Source organism: Montipora foliosa, chromosome 7, assembly GCF_036669935.1.
Source record: "Montipora foliosa isolate CH-2021 chromosome 7, ASM3666993v2, whole genome shotgun sequence".
Classification (NCBI taxonomy): domain Eukaryota; kingdom Metazoa; phylum Cnidaria; class Anthozoa; order Scleractinia; family Acroporidae; genus Montipora; species Montipora foliosa.
Window position 1 is genome coordinate 30,564,243 of NC_090875.1, and position 20,195 is coordinate 30,584,437.

The 20,195-nt window shown below is 38.8% G+C and overlaps 1 protein-coding gene across 4 annotated transcripts; it reads left to right on the forward strand.

Moving 5' to 3' along the window:
* The first annotated feature begins 3,352 nt into the window (after window positions 1-3,352).
* On the forward strand, window positions 3,353-17,497 carry LOC138011778 (gamma-aminobutyric acid receptor subunit alpha-1-like). 4 transcript variants are annotated; one of them, XM_068858951.1, is made up of 9 exons: window positions 3,353-3,493; window positions 5,908-5,983; window positions 8,479-8,549; window positions 8,682-8,755; window positions 9,422-9,642; window positions 12,290-12,372; window positions 14,449-14,577; window positions 15,269-15,618; window positions 16,448-17,401. In XM_068858951.1, exons 2-9 carry the CDS (start codon window positions 5,928-5,930, stop codon window positions 16,718-16,720), a joined length of 1,257 nt encoding a protein of 418 aa, XP_068715052.1. In that variant the 5' UTR covers window positions 3,353-3,493; window positions 5,908-5,927; the 3' UTR covers window positions 16,721-17,401. The 4 variants fall into 4 exon arrangements, with proteins under 4 accessions (XP_068715052.1, XP_068715051.1, XP_068715049.1 ...); XM_068858950.1 differs by lacking the exon at window positions 3,353-3,493 and adding an exon at window positions 5,382-5,528 and having other exon boundaries at window positions 16,448-17,426; XM_068858948.1 differs by lacking the exon at window positions 3,353-3,493 and adding an exon at window positions 5,751-5,813 and having other exon boundaries at window positions 16,448-17,426.
* The last annotated feature ends 2,698 nt before the right edge of the window (window positions 17,498-20,195 follow it).

Below are 20,195 nucleotides of genomic sequence, written 5' to 3' on the forward strand. Positions count from 1 at the left end.
CTATGATCTTAGCAGTTATGTGTGCAATTTTTGCAATTGCGTAGGGAAGCCTGAAAAATTCAGGAATTCAACGGGGTTTGAACCCGTGACCTCGCGATTCCGGAGCGACGCTCTAACCAACTGAGGTATGAAGCCACTGACGTTGGGAGCTGGTCATTTGTGGGTTCTAATGGTCCCGTGAGGAATGAATCAATGATGAAATGGTGTATGAAATGAATCATATATGAACTGCGGATATGAAATCAATTGAAGCTTTGATCCATTTCATGATAGAGGCGACAGCAGTCCAAGACTCTCGTGCTGCATGTTAATTCTGCTGCGTACCCACGCATTGCATTCTTAAACTAGTAAGCCTTTGACGTCATTTTCTCCTCGCTCCGGCTCTGTTCATATCTTAAAGTTAGTAATGGCGGACCATTAAATAGGAAAATTTAGTTACAATAAATAGGTGTCTTTTTAAAATCAAGGCTTAAAATTCTGGTTGCTTTGTGTTTCGTTAACATATATTTGAAATCCAAAAACAATATGAGAATTGATTTTTTGGTCACAGGGGCACTTTAAAAGTGAGCAGTAATAATCTCGGTTTGCGAAGTAATAATTTTGGTTTGTTAGTTCATTTGCATTCAGTGGCCCCTCAGTTGAAAGCATAGTTAATCGAGAGACTGGTTATCAAAAGCAAAGAACAATATCGCAATCGAATCGGATGTTGAATTGACCTGCGTGACAGAGCAAAATCTTTTTTTTTCACTTCGCACGGATTCGCAAATTAGTTGCGCATAATTTAATCGAAAGATTTGATTGGTTATCTTCGCGAAAAAAGTGCGTTTCGTGCGCCGCCAAGGCTAATCAAAGGCTCTTTAGAGCAACCTCATGGTATGAGTTTTTGGCGCCCTTGACTTAAGTGTCTCAATTGTAACCTGAAGATGCGAAAGTCAGACATGATCTGCAGCAGCACTGCAAACATGAGCATCAAGAATGAGGATGGTGAAAATGCTGGACGTTATTATTGTCTTCATTAAGCGCTGCAAGACCTCTTTCAGAAAATATCCAGTGCAGATGGTTACACAATTGACAAGGATGTATCAAAGCTGTCAACTCATGTTATGGAGGACACTCTTCTCAATGTACCCAAGTTAACATTTGATGTGCTCAGTGACGAGAAATTAATCACGTCTATTAAACTTTGCAATTAGTTTTTCTTGGTTAAAATATGGGACTAACATTTATCAGAGAGTAGATGATGTTATGGATGACACTGTTCTCAATGTACTGAAGTTAGCATTTTTAGAGACATGTGAAATAATATTTTTATTGATTTTTGTAAAAAGAGGCTGTTATTGTTGAAGTTTTTTTGACACTGTTATATTTTTGTTGAAAAAAAAAATTCTTTACTCTGTCATTCTATGGTACATGTACATTCATATTCCAAGGCCCAATGATGGAAGATGCCTTGCGGATCCAAAATTGTAGGAGTTGGCAGAGGGGGTAATGGGCACATATCATAGGAAATGCAATTTTTTCCTATGGTAAAACCATTAAACACATTACATTGAACTATACAGTGTTGTTGTTTTGAAGGGAAATTTTTCCATAAATGTAATTGTTGTTCCGAAGTTACTGTATAATTATTGTGATCTACATTTCTGGTACATTACTGGCTTTTTTGGGATATAGCAATTGTAAATCAAAGCATTATGTTGGTAATTACGATTAATGACAGAATTTTAAAATCTTTCCAGTTGGACAAATTCTTGGGCAACTAAATAATTCACAGATTTGGTAAAATCACCAGCTAATTTGTTATAATGAAAAGACTGTATGTGGAGCTTTTAAGTGAAATTTGATAATCAATGAGGGATTACAGAGCAGAAGAGTGATGTAAGATCCTTATTTCAAACAAGAAAATGTTATAATCCACAACAAAGGTTATGAGTTGCATAAAACTGAAGTTGGAGATCAATAAAATATTTTACTTCCCTATAGTTCTTGCATTTAAAGTGTTATAAATTAATACATTTTTTCACAGTCTGTTATTATGTCAGGGTGTCTATACAGAGTAGAAAGCAAGCAAACAAAAAGTCCAGATGGTATTGCTAATTAACAGTGCTTTTTTGGAAGGTTGTTATATAAATTAACCTGGTGGAATATTTCATCACTATCATCATTTTTCACTCAAAAATGCATCAAGTGTGATGACAGCAACAAGAAGAAATTCTATGCAATGTTTTTCAACATGTGTAATATGCAGGAAAGAAAACTTGACAGTCAAACATTGGAATAGATGTACCAGTACATCATTTCAATTGGAATCCTTTGACCTTGATAGAGAAGTAGTAAGTTTACTTCATACATTTACATGTAGCTACTACTATATCATGTGGTATGTACATTATACACTCACTTTTGTGTGTTTTCATCTCTATAATGCTATTGAGGTTACACAAAATGCCATATGATAGGAGGAGGAAGGCTTCCCTTTTGTCCCAGATGATAAACCGTTCATTTCAATATACTGCTTTCTTCCTGTGGCCAGTCGATTCGTCGTCGTCCAAGGATGTCCTCCTAGCTGGGCTCTTCACCTCACGGTTTACCAAAATTAACTCTAAACCTCCATCCAACTACCACTTTTTTCCCAAAAGTCTCGAGAGGCCCCATAGTCCGTGATGTGCATTCAAAACACAGTACATTTCGAAGTTTTCGTCGTCGTGGGTGTTTGGGTCTTCACGCACGAATCGTTCATGTTATCGTCACTTTTAGGACTGAGACGCCCATTTCCCTGCAGTCGAGTATTCTGTAGCATATTTCCTTTCCATTTTTGGCTCCACAAAAGGTATGTTTTGATCGGGTTTGGAATCAAAAACCCATCATGCTTCAGGGGACAGGACGCCATTTTGAATCAGTCCATTCCCGCCTTTGTACCACCCCCCAAATATACGTACACCGTGACTTTTAACAAGTAAACTTGTCGGGGAGGGGGAGAAACATTTGTTTAATCCACGTTAATGCATAAATTAATGTCTAACAATGTGAGTGAGTGATTTTTAATTGAATTTCGCCCCCAAACCCTAAACCCCATAGCATGACTTACGTCATACCATGAGGTGAAAATGAAACAAAGACTTGTCGAGTATCATAACCACCTTCCATGCATTAACTCTGTTGAAAGTAACTATCTTTAGTCGCCATTATAAACATCACAGGGATCCCAGCTCAATATACTGATTTCGATTTCAGAAAATTGCAAACTAATGTATCGTTAATGGTGACGCCCTGAGGTTGTTTAACTCTTGTTCTGAACATTATAAAAAGCTCAAGGTCAAACAAATTTGCATGATAGCATAATGGTATTGTTTTAAATACCACACAGACACTTAAAATCCATTTACAGTCACAATTTCGTTGATGCTAAAGTAATCGTCTCGGCTTTACGCAACGATAGAAAATTTGGTTTGTATTTCCTAGGAAGATTGGTGTTCACCTTCTGTCAATTAAGGTTAGTTCTCATTAGTGTATTATGCTTTACAGGATGTAAGTTGTCTGTTGTTTCCTTTGCAAAGTAATCGAAGAGCATCAAAGCAGTTAACGTTATAGTTTTTGCACAAGCGAATGCATTAATTTCGTGATGGCGCAAGAAACCAAAACCAAAACCAATAGGAACGTTGAAATTCTCTGCGGAAGCGTAGTTCGATCCAAACTGACCCCTCGCAGCGTATGATGCATTTTCTGTCATATTTTGTTTTATTTACTGTCTTGTATTCGATTCTGAGACAAAAGGAGGTAAACTTGATCTGTGTTGTATTTTTGAAATTATAAACGCAAATTCTTGTCCAGCTTTAAATATAGTTAGACGTCGCCATAGTATCCAGTTTGCCACAATTGCAAGTTTGCCAAAACTTTCAGGCACTGCTCCTCAGTTTCTGCTGTAACATGGGCAGTTTAGAAGTCTGATATTGGCCGTTTTTATGCTAGAGACGCTTAATTCGTCGGGGACGAACTTGGGCAAACATTTTTTCTGCGTCTGTTAAATTTGCATAGTGTAAAGACGGCCACAAGACACATTATGCGTCTGGACGAAGAATCCATTTTAGCGCGTCATCGAAGACTCACTAAACTGGAAAGTTCATCCCGACGCATTATGCGCCTAGCGCCCGTCTTTATACTAGACGAATTTAACAGACGCAGAGAAAATGTTTGCCCAAGTTCGTCCAAGACGAATTATGCGTCTCATATAGTTCGTCCCGTCTTTACACTAGATGTATAACATGAGAGACGCATAATTCGTCTGGACGGATTATGCGTCTCTAGTATAAAAACGGTCATTGATATTAAAGGAAGTGCTTTCGCCAGATGAGTTAAACAATAGGAGGAAACCTTGCTTGAAAGTATATATATTACTTTTTTTGTAAATCAGTTAAATTTCTTTGAGAGTACGATGAATAGCAATGACGTATTTTAAGAAAAATATAACTGGAAGAATTCGAGCTTATAGGAAACAGATCGAGTTGCATTTAGATTTTACTCAGCGGAAATCTTTATCCCTTGGAGTAGTGCCGATTTTAAGTTGATAACCGTGATGGAAGTCCACAGCCCGGGTTTACGATTATTCAAAAATCAATTGCAAACTTTCTCTTCGTTATGTCTGACCTTAATTCTTCGACTGTTATTTTTATATACTTCTGCAAAGCATTTTCTCAAACTTTTTCCGTTTATTGCATTTGTTTTCGTTGTTATCGACTTCCTAACGTTAATTGTTCAACTTCCTGTGCATGAATCTCGATCGATTGTCATATTTGCTCTCTTGAGGCTGAATGCTTGGACGTTCAATCTCTAACCGTCATTCATGATCTCCACATATCTCTAAAATACATTAGAAACAAGCATTAAATAACAGAAACAGGGCCAATACTTGGCCCTGTTGATGGACCAGGAAGGTGGTTTGGTTTTAAAGGGAAAGAATGAAAGAAAACACTTATGGGTGTATATAGTTTATATAGAATATAAATAAAAACACACTGACAAACATAGACACAGAAGCTATTACGTAATATTTGCTAGTAAGGGTAATGGAGCTGAGAATCGTATCGACTGCATAACAAGGCACGTGCGAATTACGAAAAGAACAAAAGACGAAACCACAATGTCTTTTATTTGATTGGATAAACGAAATGACCAGTAACAACCGATGATAAGCTAACTTCTTGGACTTTGCATCATGATGAAATTGAAAAACTCTCGTTCCGTCCGCATTTGCTCTGTTCTAAGCTGGTCAAACTCGGGACTTTACAGTGTTTTACTGTCTTGCATTTTAGGCTTTCTCTTGACCAAATTAAAAAGGATTAGCACGCCAGAATGAACTCCAGAAATACTGTCCAAAAATAGAAGGACAAAATTGTCGGACATTCACGTAACAACTCGCGTCACTGACAATGAACCGACTTCCTGACGGTCCATGATATGATTGCAAGATCACGCAAAAAATTTCTTTACGCGTTGATGTCAGATACGCGCTTCACTTATGAGGAGAACGAGTAAGCAGGAATACGACGTTCCACTGATTGCTCCTGTACAAACACTAACCTGTGAATAAATCTGGGAATAAATATATGATTTGAGTGGGCGATGAAGTCGTACGTTGCGGTTTTACAATAGATGTAACACTTAAAGTGGGCTGTTTCCTTTTGAATTGACCTGTCTTGAAACTACCACAATTATATTGTTTAGCATTAAAGTATCCTTTAATTATTGGAGACAACAATTTTAACAATGTAGGAGAGAGTTCTGTCCTGGCACCCAAATGCTAATTTTCAGATTCTGTTAGTGGCTCAAAAACGCCTCTTTCTAATCTCCTCAAAATAATCAAATTCCTCAATTAAGTCAAGAATTTCCATTTCTCTTTTGTTTACTTAGTGTTAGTCTGTACCGCAAGAATGACTATGGAGCCTGCAGGATTTCGACTATTTCTTCTACTGTGCTGCTATGAAGTGTAAGTACCTTAATTTTTCAGGCGTCCATAAGAGACAATTGCTTAAATTGTCAAGAAAAATGCGAGGATTATTTCCCTCAAGAAAGGCTATGATTAGCGCAGTAATGGACGCAATTTTAGCAACTGCGTCACGGTAGAGAAGCCTGAAAATTTCAGGACTTCAACGGGGCTTCTACCCGTAACCTCGCAATACCGGTGCGACGCTTTAACCAACTGAGCTATGAACCCACTGACGTTGGGGGTTGGTCATTTTCAGTTCTAATTTTCCCGTGTGGAATGAATCAATGGAGGAAATGATATATGAAATATGAAACATATACTGAACTGCGGATATGAAATCAAGTAAGGATCATAGCCTTACTTGGTTTCATATCTGCAGTTCAGTAACTGATTCATTTCATATATCATTTCGTTCATTGATCATTTCTCTATTTCGTTTAGTTAATGGGTCCACGCAATAGCTCGAAAAACGGCCCATTGAAGGGAAAATAATGGAAAGTTATGCTTACACGAGAAGGCAACACTTGGTGTTACATGCACACATACCGTGCCCTACACGTTTCTCTTTAATCAGGGGCACCCAACGAGAATATAGTTCAAAACTACTTAAACATAGCATTGTTAAACATATTTTTGCTAGTATTTAGACGGTAGATATAGGCATATTTTTATCCCCTAAAATTTTTTCATCTGTTCGGATTTCCTAGCTGAAAAACTAGTGATCCGCAAATTATAGGGATCAAAACCTACCTTTTCGAAAATTTCAGCCAGAAAAAAGGCCCCCGAAAATTCTAGGTGACCTTTTTGGGGTAAAAAGTCCTTTAAAAATGGGCAATTATACCATTTTTCAGATGTTCGAAAATCCTAGGAGAGGCAGGCAAGCAAGACATTTTACAACAAATGTTCCGAAAATTCTAGATCTCTGATCGTCTTCCGAACAGATATTTTCCGAAAATTGACGTTGGGTGCCCCTGCTTTAATTTCAACGTAACTACAATTGACCACTGTTCTAGCGGGCAGCATTCTAAAGTACGACCGCTAAACTTATTTGCCAATTTGTTGACTCACTATTTTATAATGGAGGTTAAAATTATTGGGAAATTTTGCGGCGTGCAGATCAATGTTGAACTTTCTGCGAGGTACGTCCTAAAATGGCCATGTAACTGTTTGCTTTTAACAAATTAAACCCCTGCTAAGTTATCGATACTGAAATAGGTTGTTTTCGTTCTATTTACACAAACAATCTTTTTCCCATGTTTTCGTAACGTTTACGTTTTTTGTCGACTGTCCCAAATAATGCCGACTAAAGTAAACGAAAGCTGATATTGCACTTTTTAAGCAAGTCAGTCGTCGAGTGATGCTCATTTAGTTCCTAATCGTGTTAATGGCCTTCTTCACCACTTCGGCACCAAAATGTCTTTTATGGCATATTACAATTATGTCATTGATTATACTGAAAATTGTGGCAAATAAACGGAGACTGAAAATGAAACTAAAATGTGTGAAGGTTTTACATAAAGGGTCCTTAGATGTCTCGTGCATTCACTCTCAGACAGGAGTGTTTTACTGGAAAATACACCACTCATAAAATTTTTAGGAAACTACATTTCCATATCTTCACTAGTGAGGATATTGATGACAGCATTTCCCGCCTTTTCGTAGTTCGTTGTACCGAATGGCGATTGATAGATTCGTGAAGTTCTCTAAAGCTGACGTAAAATCCTTTTTCTCAGAAACAACAAAATTCTAACACGAAGAATAAAACTTCATACGGCTTAAAATTCTTCAAGGAGTTCCTTGCAAGTGAAAAAGAAATGAAAAAATTGAGGAAATTCCTGCACCGAGCTGCAAGAATTTGCGATAAAGTTTGAGCTCGGTGTTTGATAGAAAAATGGTGAGTAAAACACACCTGTCTGTATAATAAAAAGAAAATTATACATTGGCTAGAAGATATGAATTTCATTTATTCTTTTGAAAAACAATAATTTACTCACTCGCTGCACTTGTTTATAAAATATTGTTTTCACCACTCGAAATAAAATCATAACTTCGCGCCGCTGTGTAATATCCTCTACATCCCTTTAATGTTCAATCTGCCTTACTCTGTTTTGTATTTGATACCAAGGAAGAAGATTAAGAGGCAAATGCCAACGCATTCAGATATTCATCGTTATCACCATCATCGTCATCGCCAACGTCATCATTATCGTCATCGTTATCGTGAACGTCATCATCTTCAACATCGTCGACAACATCATCACCATTATCATCATCATCATCCTCATTATCATCATCATCGTCATCATCTTCAACATCATCACCATCATCATTATCATCATCATCATCATCGTCAACGTCAACGTCAACGTCAACGTCAACGTCATCGTCATCGCCATCGTCATCATCATCATCATCGTCATCGTCATCAATATCGTCATCATCATTATCACCATTACTCTGGCACACTGTTAATTTGATTCCTATTGCGTCAACAGAATTTATTGTGATAGAGAAGTGATAACCATGTTTTTCAAAGACTACGACAGTACAACGTACCCAAACTTCGGTAGGTATAGGTACTTACATGTAGCTAACAATCGATTGGGACTGATGAATTATCATAAAGTCGAGCAAATTCTACGAGACAAGCTCCCGGAAACAAGGCAGTGAATAATGGTCATTTTCTTTTACCCTTTAGAAGAAGGTACACCTACGAAAATCCGAAGCAGCATCTATATTGAATCGTTTGGAAACTTTGAGGAAGCTAACATGGTACGCTAAAATACATTTTACTATCTTTGTTTTGAGGAGTCGCTTGTGGCCTGGCTTTTCATTGTTATCAAAACCAGGCTTTTACATAACAGTCTAAAATTAGAACGTAAGTACAACATGTTTTGTCCAAAGACATTAACTGTCACTTGATCCAACTAGACATGTTCAAGTTCACTCGCTAGAGTGTCTATTTCCAACAGCATCGATCTTATTTTTGTCCATATTTGGGCATAAAATTGGTTTCCTAAAATCCCCAGCTTTGTTCCAAGGAAAAGAGTTGCAAGTTACACGCTTTAAGGTCACGTGCTTCTGCTTAAGACTACTAACAGTTTAATAGGAGGTATTTTTTTTCTTAAAGTGGTGACTCCGGGATGCTGGGATAAAACTCCCAGCGCTTGTTGAACCAACAACCTTTCGATCACTTGTTCGGTCCTTTACCTGAGCAAACAATAATCAGCTCTTTGGGGAAAAAAACGATTATTATTATTATTATTATTATTATTATTATTATTGCTATCACCATCATCATTGTCATTGTTATGATGATGACGATGATGATGATTATTATGGTTATTATTACTAAGCCTTCTCCAAAGATCCCCCTATTTATGCACCTCTTAGTAATTATAGCGATGACAAGCGAGATCCGTTATTGTTTTACTTCAGGAATACAAGGTACACGCTTACTTCCGCCAATATTGGACAGATTTACGCTTGGCTGGCAAGTCAAACCGAACACAAATCCTAAGAGGAAGAGATATCAGTAAGATATGGAAACCAGATCCATACTGCTACAATGCACGTGAATCGAATCTGATGATCCCAGTTGAAGAGCTGCACAGCTCCGTAAAAATCAGGCCCAGTGGTGACATGGTGCTGAGCATTGGGTAAGAAAAAATTATCACAACTTGGTAAGCTCGAAATGGGAATGTGAGACTATGGGCTGAATCACAAACGCTTTATCAATTCATCTACACGTCTAAAGACCAACTCCAATACTACGTTTAATTTACCCTCCTTTCTTCTGCTTCTTCAGTTCGTCTCTCATCTCTCTTCTCTTCCCTTTTCATTCTCACCTGCGTCCTCAACCATTTGACTCACATGATCATTCTCCTAACTACTTCCATACCTTTCTTCCTTGGCTGGTCATGAGAATTTGCTGTTATATTAGGATCCTTCCCTTGCACTGATAATAATCTTCATTCTCAATACTTGTCTACCTGACAGTGTATTGAAAGTGAGAGGTGAATTTACATATTGATCAATCCTGGAAGTCAAAGGGCTAAGAATTCACCTGTTCACCTCTATCACTTCCTGACATGGTGACTCGGGCATACTCGGAAAAAAATCCGAGTGCTCCTTTGCAGCAGTCGAACCTATGACCTTCCGATTACGAGTTCGGCAGCTCTACCACTTAGCGAATGGGGATGATCGGAAAAATCCGAGTGCTCCCGAACAAGAGGCCAACTTACGACCTTTCAATTTCGATTCAAACGAGGAAAAGCCCAAAGAAGGATTTAAGAGAACAAGTAGAAAAGGCTATGTTCACTGCAAGATACATCCACGTATAGGAGGTGATGAGAACGAGCCGCGATCAATTTGCAGAAATTTTAAACGCTATCGAACCAGACATTCCCAAAGAGAGTGATCATGATAAACGGGGCTTTTTAAAAAGTGTCCCTCGGACTTGGCCTTGCTTCATACTCGCCGATAAAGGGTTCTGGCTGTTGATCAACGACATCAACAACCACGATGTGTCCGTCATCTTTGTTGCAAATGATGCTAGAAGCCTACTGTAGGCTTGAAAATAAGGCTGATAGCGATTCGTGATTGGCTAGCAGCGCGGACGAGACTCGATTCAGGAGACAACTTTGTTGGAAGAGCGGCAAAACACTGTAACATTGTTACGTCAAGCAGAATTTTTCAGTGATTGTTGGATTTGCTGTTTGATCAAAAGAGATTCCATCGAACACTTGATCGAACAAAACATGTTGGACGAACATCTTTCAACATGGGCGGCCAAACAGTCGAACAATGTCGAAGCGAACAAAGTTACGTTGGAGCGTTGAATCCAACTTCGTTCGATAGTTTAGCCAGTGCTTTAAACTCCCTGCTGTCAGCTCGAGAACGGCGAAGGAACGCGCCAACATGTCAAATGCACGTGCGGGGCGTAAGCAATGACGACGTTGACAGCAACGAAAATGTCACAAATTTGCATGTTTTTGCCGTCGTCTGCCAATCTCGACCCCAGAGCTCTTCTCTTGACTGAGGGAGAGAAGAGCACTGGGGAACCCTCAAACAAAGTGTCTTCTCATTGGTTTTCGCGAAGAACAGTCAAAAGCGTCTCTAATTGGTGCATTCGTTTTAGCTCGAGGAGTGAGCAGGCGCAGTGAGGTTCAAATAGCCAATTTTTGGCTATAAGAACCTTACAGCGCATGTTCTTCTAAATAGAGTTTCCCAGAGCGTTGGGTCGACCCGAGGCTCTGGTGACGAGAATGCTCGTCTGCAAAACAACAACGTGAAATAGCCAAATTTGAGGCTTTATGAAAAAAGTCAGCACTTGAGGATAAATTTTCATTTTATCCCCTAAGTTAACCGCCGTTCCGACCATGCAGTGTCCTTTTTAGAAAATACGACACCCTTTTCATAATAAATAGTCACGAAGTGATTACATGAACGTGAATTTATATTTTGACATGACGTTCTCGTTGCGGTCGCTGTTGTCGTTGCTTAAGCTCCCTATTTTTTCATGGCGTTCTCGAAGTAGTGGTCATCGTCGTCGTTGTCCTTGCGTACTCTAAGCTCCGTAATAATTGTAACGTGTCACGTTTCCTCTATTATCCTGATACAAATAGCTTGTGTTTTGTAACAACAGAGCAATTGTAACACGGGACAATTTTCCAAGATGGCGGCACCCGGGAAATGTGAAAACGAATTTGAACAAGCAATTAGCCAGTATCAAAAATGCCATAACACTTTTTGTTTGCCCCTCTAAAATTTTGCATAAGCATTGCTTTTATTTTATCTTGGGACTTACAATGGTCCCAAGAAAAACTGGAAACAACGCTTATGCAAAATTGTGGAGGGACAAACAAAGAGAGTAGAGGTTTTGCACGGCAGCCATGTTGCATGGCAGGAACAATGAAAATGTTTTGCATTAGAAAGAACATTTTTTCCCATAGGAAAAAGAATCTATTGTCCCAATATATGGCTGCCGTGCAAAACCTCTATTACGATATTTTTGATACTGGCTAATTCTGTAATTCATTTCCTTTGGATACAAACAATCTCAAACAATTGTAACTGTTACTATATTATTTTCTGTGGTGTAAAGTTATCTTTGTTAAAGTAAAGGATTCCTTTAAGACTTATAGCCAAAAGGTCACAAGCATCTGGCCAAATCCGCCCTATTTTCACTGATTTCTTCATCAAAATTGCATGGTTTCCCAAATTGTCTTAGTAAGTACGAGGATCATTTCCTCGTATTATTATTATAATTGCTATACATTCACTTCATCTTTGATTTCATTTCAGAGCTGTCATACTCGCTTCTTGCGTTATGAATCTAGAAGATTACCCATTAGACTCACAGACGTGTCATCTCGAATTTGGAAGCTGTAAGTAGTAGGTAGTTTAATTTAATGAAGAGGATCATTTCAATAATTAAAGAAGACTCCTGCGTGCTCGAAAAACGAATTTAAAAACCTGACAAATTGTGACTTTAGCTGACATTGTCACCTTCCCGCGCTCAATAGGAGGTCACGAACCAACTTTGGAGCTTACAATTCACACACCCCTTCTAAGAAGTCCACAACCTAGATGTGTTGATCTGGGATGGAATGCTGCCCATCATTTTACTGTATTATATATTCTCAGGAAGCTTACTGCTATTTTAAATTTAGCACGAGAACGGCTAAAGTCTTTTTTAATTTTTGCGTTAGCAATCCCTCGCGCGTCTACTTGATTGCAGACCGATCAGAGGCGTTGTGGTCATCAGACCTAATCTGATTGGTCATCATTTCGCGGGACCTGTCTTAAAAATTGAAATGATACCCTAAATTGATGGACCAAGGCCGAATGAGAGAGATCGGCTCCTCTGAGTATAATGGACTTCTGATAGGTCTTTCTTTTTTGATTACGTATTGTCAAATATCAAAATTAGCAATTTAATTGACGCGGAAAATAATGACTCCTCTATGGCATGGGTCGAGTTAGGTCCAGGAGACTCGCAGTAGATCCCCTCTCTCTCTCTCTCTCTCTCTCTCTGCGTGACTGACTAAAACATCAGTCATTCAGTAGGAGATAGTGAATTTTAAGGCATGGCGTGGGTTTCTATGGCATGTTATTATAGAAATAGTATATCCAAATATAATCTTTGTCCAATTACGTCTCACGGTTTGATCACGAATTCTTCGACATAACCTATTCAATGATGAAATGGTATATGAAATGAATCATATATGAACTGTGGATGTGAAATCAAGTGAAGCTATGATCTTCGCAGTTAGGAACGCAATTTTTACAATTGCTTAGAGAAGCCTGAAAAATTCAGGACTACAACAGGGTTTGAACCCGGGGTTTGAACCCGGAATCGCGAGGTCACGGGTTCAAACCTCGTTGAAGTCCTGAATTTCTCAGGCTTCTCTAAGCAATTGTAAAAATTGCGTTTTTAACTGCGAAGATCATAGCTTCACTTGATAACCTATTCAATGACATATTAAACGTGTTCTTAATAAACTTTTATAACTTAAGATTGCAATGCCATGCAACGATCTATGCATTAAATTGGATGAACACAAACAATGATAAGCATAAACAAACCACTGTTACGACAGATCTAACAACATTCAAAAAGGCCTACAGGCCAACAGCACCGAGTTGGCGGACCGTAGTTCCATTTTGAAGAGAATGCCTCCACGACTCAAAATTGTTTGCGTTTGAAAACTTTCCAATCTGGACAGCGAAAGTCAGAAAGTTGCGGATTCCCATGTCGCATTCGCCGGATACGTCTGGAAGGAAGGCGAGTCCGCAAAGAAAAAGATGCGGATTAATTAAGAAATCTTCGGATATGTGTGGCAGGGCCTTAAACTCTTGTTCTTAGACCATCTTAGCTAATAATAGAAGAAAAAAAGCGGCCACGGTGATAAACAAAGTAAAACAACGGATTTTATAAACACTTGACGTTTGGTATGCTAGGCTGATACTGATAGTGAATGTTGTTGTTCATCCAGATTCAGTTCAAGTGAGGAATTTTTCACGTGACAAACTTCATTGATAAAGACTGATGGTTTCAGTCGAAATGTTTGTTAATAATTAAGACAAAAATTCAGGAAAAGATTTAAAAATTCCTCAATAGGCTGATACTGTTGCAATGTTTGAAAACTACTTATATATTCTTATAGTAAGGTGTCTATACATAGTTGCCCAGCCGGCCGCATACCAAACGTCAAGTGTATAAAAAATGCATTGATTTACCACGTTTATCACCGCTGTACCATTTTGCTAAAAGACTGAGGCTCTGGGACTCGGTTAGGTGGCGAATGTCCCGACCCGAGAATATTACTGGCGCTGAGGTGTCGAAGAATGGGTTTCCCACAATTGTTGTGAGATACGACGAAGGAAATTGTAAGCTGGTAAATGAGAAAGAAGATAACTTGTATCGAGTGAGGATTTCTGTATCTCTATCACGATAGACGCCTATACTGCTGATCAAATTATGTACGAATGGATTCCGGAAGAAGTTGGAGTTGGAAGCAAGGAAATGGCTCAGTTTGAATACAAAGGATTCAAGTTATCATCTGATGTAAGCGTTTATGCCGTTGGTAGGTATTTTCGCGGTAACTTGTTTTTCTGTTTATTGTCCGTTTGTCTGTCTGGGTTCAAAATCATCCTAGGCTCATTTATTCGTTTGAGCATTTCCGTGATTATCTTCGAGCTGTAGAAACAAAAGAAATGACGGTTGGAATTCTTATCTTTGTTACATGGGTTTAAGACTTAAAAAGATAAGAATAACGGCACACGTTATGGAGTATTTTTACTGACGTCACGTCAGCCATTGAAATAAAGAAGCAGCGGCCATGTTGGAGGAATGAAATATGCTTCTGGGAATAGGCCACTTCGGAAAATACCATAATACTCTTTGTTTGTCCCTAAAAATTTGGAATAAAATGGAAACAATGCTTATGCAAATTTTTTTTGGGGAGAAAGGGGGGGGGGGGGGGGCAAACAAAGACTGTCATGATATTTTCCGATGTGGCCTATTGAACTCTATTTTACTGAAAAGTTTTCCTTTTCTTGTAGTATGCAAATATGGCTTTTGGTCACATGAGCTAACACATTGTATTAAAAACAACAGAAATTCATGTTCCATTATGTCGCTTAGGTCTGGATCCGAAGTCACGTTCATCCTTGTGGCGCGTCCAAAAAAAGAAAGAAAAAAAGGGGGGGGGGGTTTATTTAGCCTATCAAGGGAACATAAATGCTGACATACGTTTTTTTCATTTCCGTTGCTAGGGAATTACTCAACAATAACTGTCACCTTTTCGTTTCAAAGACGCCTTGGTTACTTTCTCATTCAGATCTACTTACCGGATATGTTTCTTGTGATGCTAAGCTGGATCGCCTTCTGGATGGAAAAAGATGACATCGGCAACAGAATGGCTCTGGGTATCACCACAATTCTGACCATCATGTTCCTCCTTGGATCTGTGAATAGTAACTTGCCTCAAGTAAGCTATGCAAAGACATTGGATTGGTACCTGCTTGTATCCTTCAGTTTCGTGTTCCTGTCTTTGATTGAATCCACGACCGTGTATATACTCATAAAGAAAGCGACCAAAAAGGATGGAAATATAAGCCGCAAGGTAACGCAGTTTTTGTGAAGTACGGTCAGGAACGAATGAAGAGGCGCCTCCATGTACTCTGTATCCTTAAGTCCACCTTTGCGCGTATCTTTCTATTTTTAGAACTAACCCTTCAGCAGGAGACTCACATTTACATCAATTTGCATCAACTTGCACAATTTGCATATATTGGTCTTGCTATTTTTGTCTCCGTTTGACAATAAGTTTATTGTTATTATCCATTCTAAACAGAGCGTGGAGAGCCGAAGAACTAGGGTCGTTCTAAAAATAGAAAGATAGGTGCCAAGTTTGACTCATAGGGCTTGTATGGGAGAGGCAAGCACCTTATCATGGGCTTTTGATAAGGTGTACTTGTTGATGCTTCAATTCATGTTTACCTCGTCGTTGACGAAGTCATTTAGTGAGGTTTATCATTATTGTCATCGTCATCACCAACATCGTCTTCGTCATCATCATTATCATCGTGATCATCATCATTGTCGTCGTCATCATTATGACCATTGTCGTCCCCAGGAGCAGTTTACTTGATTACTGACAATCGTTGTCATCATTATCATCGTGATTACCATCTCTCTCGTCGTCATCATCATCGCCATTATTCATATTATTACCAACTTTACCCGATTATTCACGATGACTTCTTCGTGATCATTTACATAATCGTAAAGCGTCATCATTCTCATCGTCGTCAACATGGCTATCACAGTTATCATGACTATTTTTCTAGACAACTGACAAGGTCGTTTTCATCAATATCATCATCGTCATCATTATCTTAATTGTCACCATGCCGTTGTTGATTGCTCATTCTATTCTTCCAATCTTTTAGATCCCCAAATCCAAATCACTGTCTGGCTCCGAGACTAATGATAGAAGTAGCAAGAAGCCCAATGGCCATGCTTATATGGGGAATGGAGAAGACCTTGAAATGGGTCTTAAGGACATCAAAGTTGACAAGATATCGTTGGATAGTTGCGAAATACAAGAGAACACGAAAAACAAAAGAATGAAAAAGATGGCAAACCTGATTGACAGCATTTCGCGTGTATTGTTTCCTTTGACCTTTGCCTGTTACAATATTTTTTACTGGACACATTACTAAACAGACAAGGGTTGTGTTGCGTTAAATGGACGATAGCACAAAACGCAAGATTAGTTGGTCGAAATTTGCTTTTGTTTGAAAGCGGTAGATTGGCCATGAAAATATACCTTCATATACCAAAAGTACTCTTTTTCTTGCCCGTGCACAGTAAAGGAATGGAATTCTTTACCCAATGACGTATTGATCTGAGAAATCAAGCCTTGAAGTCTGTAAGAATGCCGTGAATAATGTATATGGATTAATTATCTTGACTGAATCTGTTTATTATTATTCCTTTGATCTCATTCTTCACACCCTTAGTCGTATCTGAGTTATTTTACCTTTTAAAAAACCTCCACAACCAGAAGAAGAAGAACGATACCCAAAGTTTACTTTTAAAATTTTGCTGTCATTCTGCATTACTCTGCATCATTGGCAGAAATTCGTGACATTTTGTTCACGTGATGATTTGTGTCTGCGGTTACCATTGAAACCAAAGGAGCATGCTCACTGGCGTCAAATTGCGAAAACAACATGGAGCAACTGTACCAGCTTCACGTCTCAATCTTCCTTGGATTCTTGTTCCGTTTTCCTTACTTAATTTAAACCATCGACCAGAAATCCAAAAATGAAGAAGGTCAATGTAGTCAAACTCATTTCCTCTCTCGTCTTTCATTCCAACAAGCTTATGTCATTTCATCAGAATTAGATATGGGATGTATATTGACAGAGCTATTTCAGATTCTAGACTGCGCTGCTGATTTATATAAGTCGGAGGGGATCCAGTGACTTTTAGCTTACAGCCTAGGGCTTCCTTTTCGAAATTGAGAGAAATGTCAGACATTTTTAGCGGTATTTCTCTGGGCTCAGGATGTGAAAAACACGAAGAACAGTCGAGTATATTTGACATTCGTAATTTGGCGCGATTTTTCGCATCTAGGAGTCTGCAGATATTTGAAACAGCAGTAGAAAGCGTAAAAATGCTAGGTTGCTAAGCTAACATAAATATGGCAGCCTTTTTGTGCGAAGAAAGCTATGGAAAATGGTTGTTCTTCCCGTTTTTTTTTTTTTTTTTCACATCCTGCCTGACATTCGTGCGACCAGATGAAGGGTACATCCATTCGTGAAAAAGCGTCCTTTTCGATTCTGTTTTATCGTGGAATGTTTTATTTAACGTATTTTTTGAAGAAAAGTTCGAGGGGTCGGCACCGATGGAAGCGTGAAAGAAACGCACAGCTCAAAGCTTGGAACTCAAGATAAGTGAAGGTATTTTGATCAAATTAGAAGGCAAGTACCAGCGTAAATCCTTGTTATTTTGGCGCTATTTGGCGGCTCGAACAATGAACGAAATGGTAAAAAAAAATCTTCGCTTTGTAGTGTATGTAGTTGCATATTATGTATCACGGAAAGTAACACATGCCGGAACCACTTTGGCGCCCAATATGGCGGCCACGAGGATTTGGGCTCCTCTTTTATTAGCTATTTTAATCAACTTTAAGCTTCAATTTTGCAGCTACATATTCTTGAATGAAGACTTTAACTCTGTCGAATGCATTCTAAGAGGAAACGGTTCGCTTGGTAGCGACGACTTTGGAATCTCACTGTCAGGTCGTAAGTTTTACTCAACAAGGGCTCGCCGCCATGGCAGAATTCGATGGCCTATTACGAAATGGGTTAAGCATGGTTATGTACTGCTTGCGGAGACGGATTATTCTTTGTTATAATACATGTTTATTCAAACTCATAATAACTATACATGAATTGAATTGAATTTGAAAGGGAGAGTCTAGAGGTTAACCCTATGAATAAAACTCTCCTAAAAACAACAGACAAACAATGAAAATTACAACTTTAAAGAGGATTTGAGTTTACATTTAAAAAGTTCAAGGGAACCGGCTTCAACAACATTACTAGGTAAATTGTTCCAGTAACTAATTGCATTGTTAAAAAAAGAATATTTAAAACAGTTGATTCTAGATAATTTACAATAAAGCTTATACGAGTGATTAGCCCTAGTGGATTTGACTTTTGCGAATTGAAAGAATTCCTCAAAATCCAAGTGTGATAAGCCAAACACGATCTTATAACATTCAACAAGAGAGGAATATGTTCTACGACTGGACAAAGATGGCCAATGTAACGAGTCACAACGCTCTTCATAAGACATATCACCTCTTTTTTGCCTAAGAGCTAATCTTGACGCGCGTCTTTGCACGCTCTCTATTGCATGGATATCTTTGACAAGATATGGGTTCCAGACTGGAGCAGCATACTCTAGAAGTGGTCTGACCAATGAGATATTACAGTTTATATAGATGTGGAGAGGAACCCTGGCCCTATTTCTTCTGAGGAGAGCTATGATTTACGAAAGCAAACCCAGACTAACACAAGCAAGACTCTAGTTTATGGCAGAAACTATCTACTCGGTTTGAGAAAGAATGCTGGTAAACCTTCGAGCACTGTCTTTGAGACGCTTAAGAAACTACGCCTGTTCAGGTTTCGTGGTTGTCGTGGGGGTTCGAGGAAAGATGTTCAGCAAGTGGAGGAGAGAACTGTTCAGGATATTTCTGTCGTCATTGGACGAATAGCGGAAAGAAGTGGATTTCAAGTTAAACATCGCCATTTGGAAAATTTGCATATTTGAACTCGTATTTCTAATGAAAGGCTTTCAATAGTCGATAAGAGAGGAATTAATTTGCATAATCTGTGTCCAATTAAGCGGATCCATGACAACAAACAAGACAAATCGCCTTATTCACCAGCTAGCGAAGTGGAATTATTACATTTAAACATCAGGTCTCTTAAAGACCGCACACATCTTCTAGAGCTGCGGGAACTCGCCTCGGAACGGAAAAGCAGCATTATCACAATTTCGGAAACCTGGCTCAACACATCGGTAACCTCTGCGGAGATACAAATCAACGGCTACAAGCTTCACAGACTCGACCGGCTTCATAAGAGAGGAGGTGGTGTTTTGCGCATATATCCACAAGGATCTCAAATCATCCGTTATAAAAGACCTTTCATCCATTTCTGACCAAAATTTCCATCAACTGTGGGTTAATGTCCAATACAAGATATTAAAATCTGTTGTCATCTGCGTGACTTACCGACCAGACGACTCTCCCCTGAGTTCGTTTGAGGAAGCTCTCAAACCAAACTACATCCAAGCATTGACTCTAAATAAACCAATCATCGTTCTGGGTGACTTAAATTGCAATGGCCTTGAAAAATCCTGTTCAAAGTTCAAAGCCCTGGAGAAATTTTGTTCTGAAATGAATTTGAAACAACTCATCTCAACACCTACCCGGATAATGCCACACACTCAAACTTTGCTCGACGTCATCTTGGTATCCCCCAACTGCTCCGTTAGTAACAGCGGCGTAATACATAGACCAATTAGCGATCACTCAATTGTTTTTGCGAAACTCAAGATCAAGAAACAGAAGACCGTTCCTCAATACGTAACCACTCGAAGTTACAGGCACTACAACGG